The 717-nt window shown below is 49.2% G+C and overlaps 1 protein-coding gene across 1 annotated transcript in view; it reads left to right on the top strand.

The window, feature by feature from the left end:
* LOC119586538 (unconventional myosin-Ia-like) overlaps window positions 1–717 on the top strand; it is a 73,617-nt gene that overhangs the window by 56,534 nt on the left and 16,366 nt on the right. The window contains exon 8 of the mRNA XM_037935294.1: window positions 41–125. Coding sequence (XP_037791222.1) covers window positions 41–125 — 85 coding nt within the window. The remainder of the gene's footprint in view (window positions 1–40; window positions 126–717) is intronic.

Here is a 717-nt window from a genome sequence, read left to right as displayed (position 1 = left end):
CCCTCCGGCTGCGGCCACACTAACGAGCGACGCCTTGCAGTCGCGGGTGACGGCGCGGGCCCCCGGCGAACGCAACTTCCACATCTTCTACCAGCTGCTGGCGGGCGCCGACATCCAGACCCTCAGTAAGTTGCGTGGCGCTCCTTAGGCCTAGGCTCTCCCTCTCGTCGAGCCGAAGATGCACCGGAGAGGCAGCTGGTCACAGGCTGAGGCCTATGGGGCCGAATGTCCGCTGCATTTCAAGCAGTTGTCGTCTCCGCCCTGATGGTATTCAAATAAGCATCAGAACCACCCTGTCAGTTGCCGAATAATTATCACACCTTTGTTAATTCCCTTATGATTATCATCAGCCTATTATCAGTCATCACTTATGCTTGTCTAGTGCATCTTCGCCTCGGCAAGATAATATTACTAGTGTGTTTTTTCTAGTAGATATTAATGTTAACTGTTGCTGTTGCTCTCTTTAAGCAAATTCACATGTAGAGATCATTGGTACTGTTAACGGAAGCTCAACTGTATACGTTATCGGGATTGCAAAATTGTTCAAGTACCGATGGTGCGCGGTACCCAGATTCTGGTAATCTTACTAATTTGATAGCAGTCTAATGAGTCAAAGTGAATGTTTACCGTCCTGCTTTTTCGTTTGCTAAAAGTACTTTGGCATTTTGTCCCCTGAAGAAGACCTTGCTAGAAGCCGGGCTGTCCAAGCGAGCGAGA

The sequence above is a fragment of the Penaeus monodon genome, chromosome 21 (assembly GCF_015228065.2).
Source record: "Penaeus monodon isolate SGIC_2016 chromosome 21, NSTDA_Pmon_1, whole genome shotgun sequence".
NCBI classification, from domain to species: domain Eukaryota; kingdom Metazoa; phylum Arthropoda; class Malacostraca; order Decapoda; family Penaeidae; genus Penaeus; species Penaeus monodon.
Note: the sequence above shows the minus strand (reverse complement) of the source record. Positions and strands in the feature narration are given on the sequence as shown.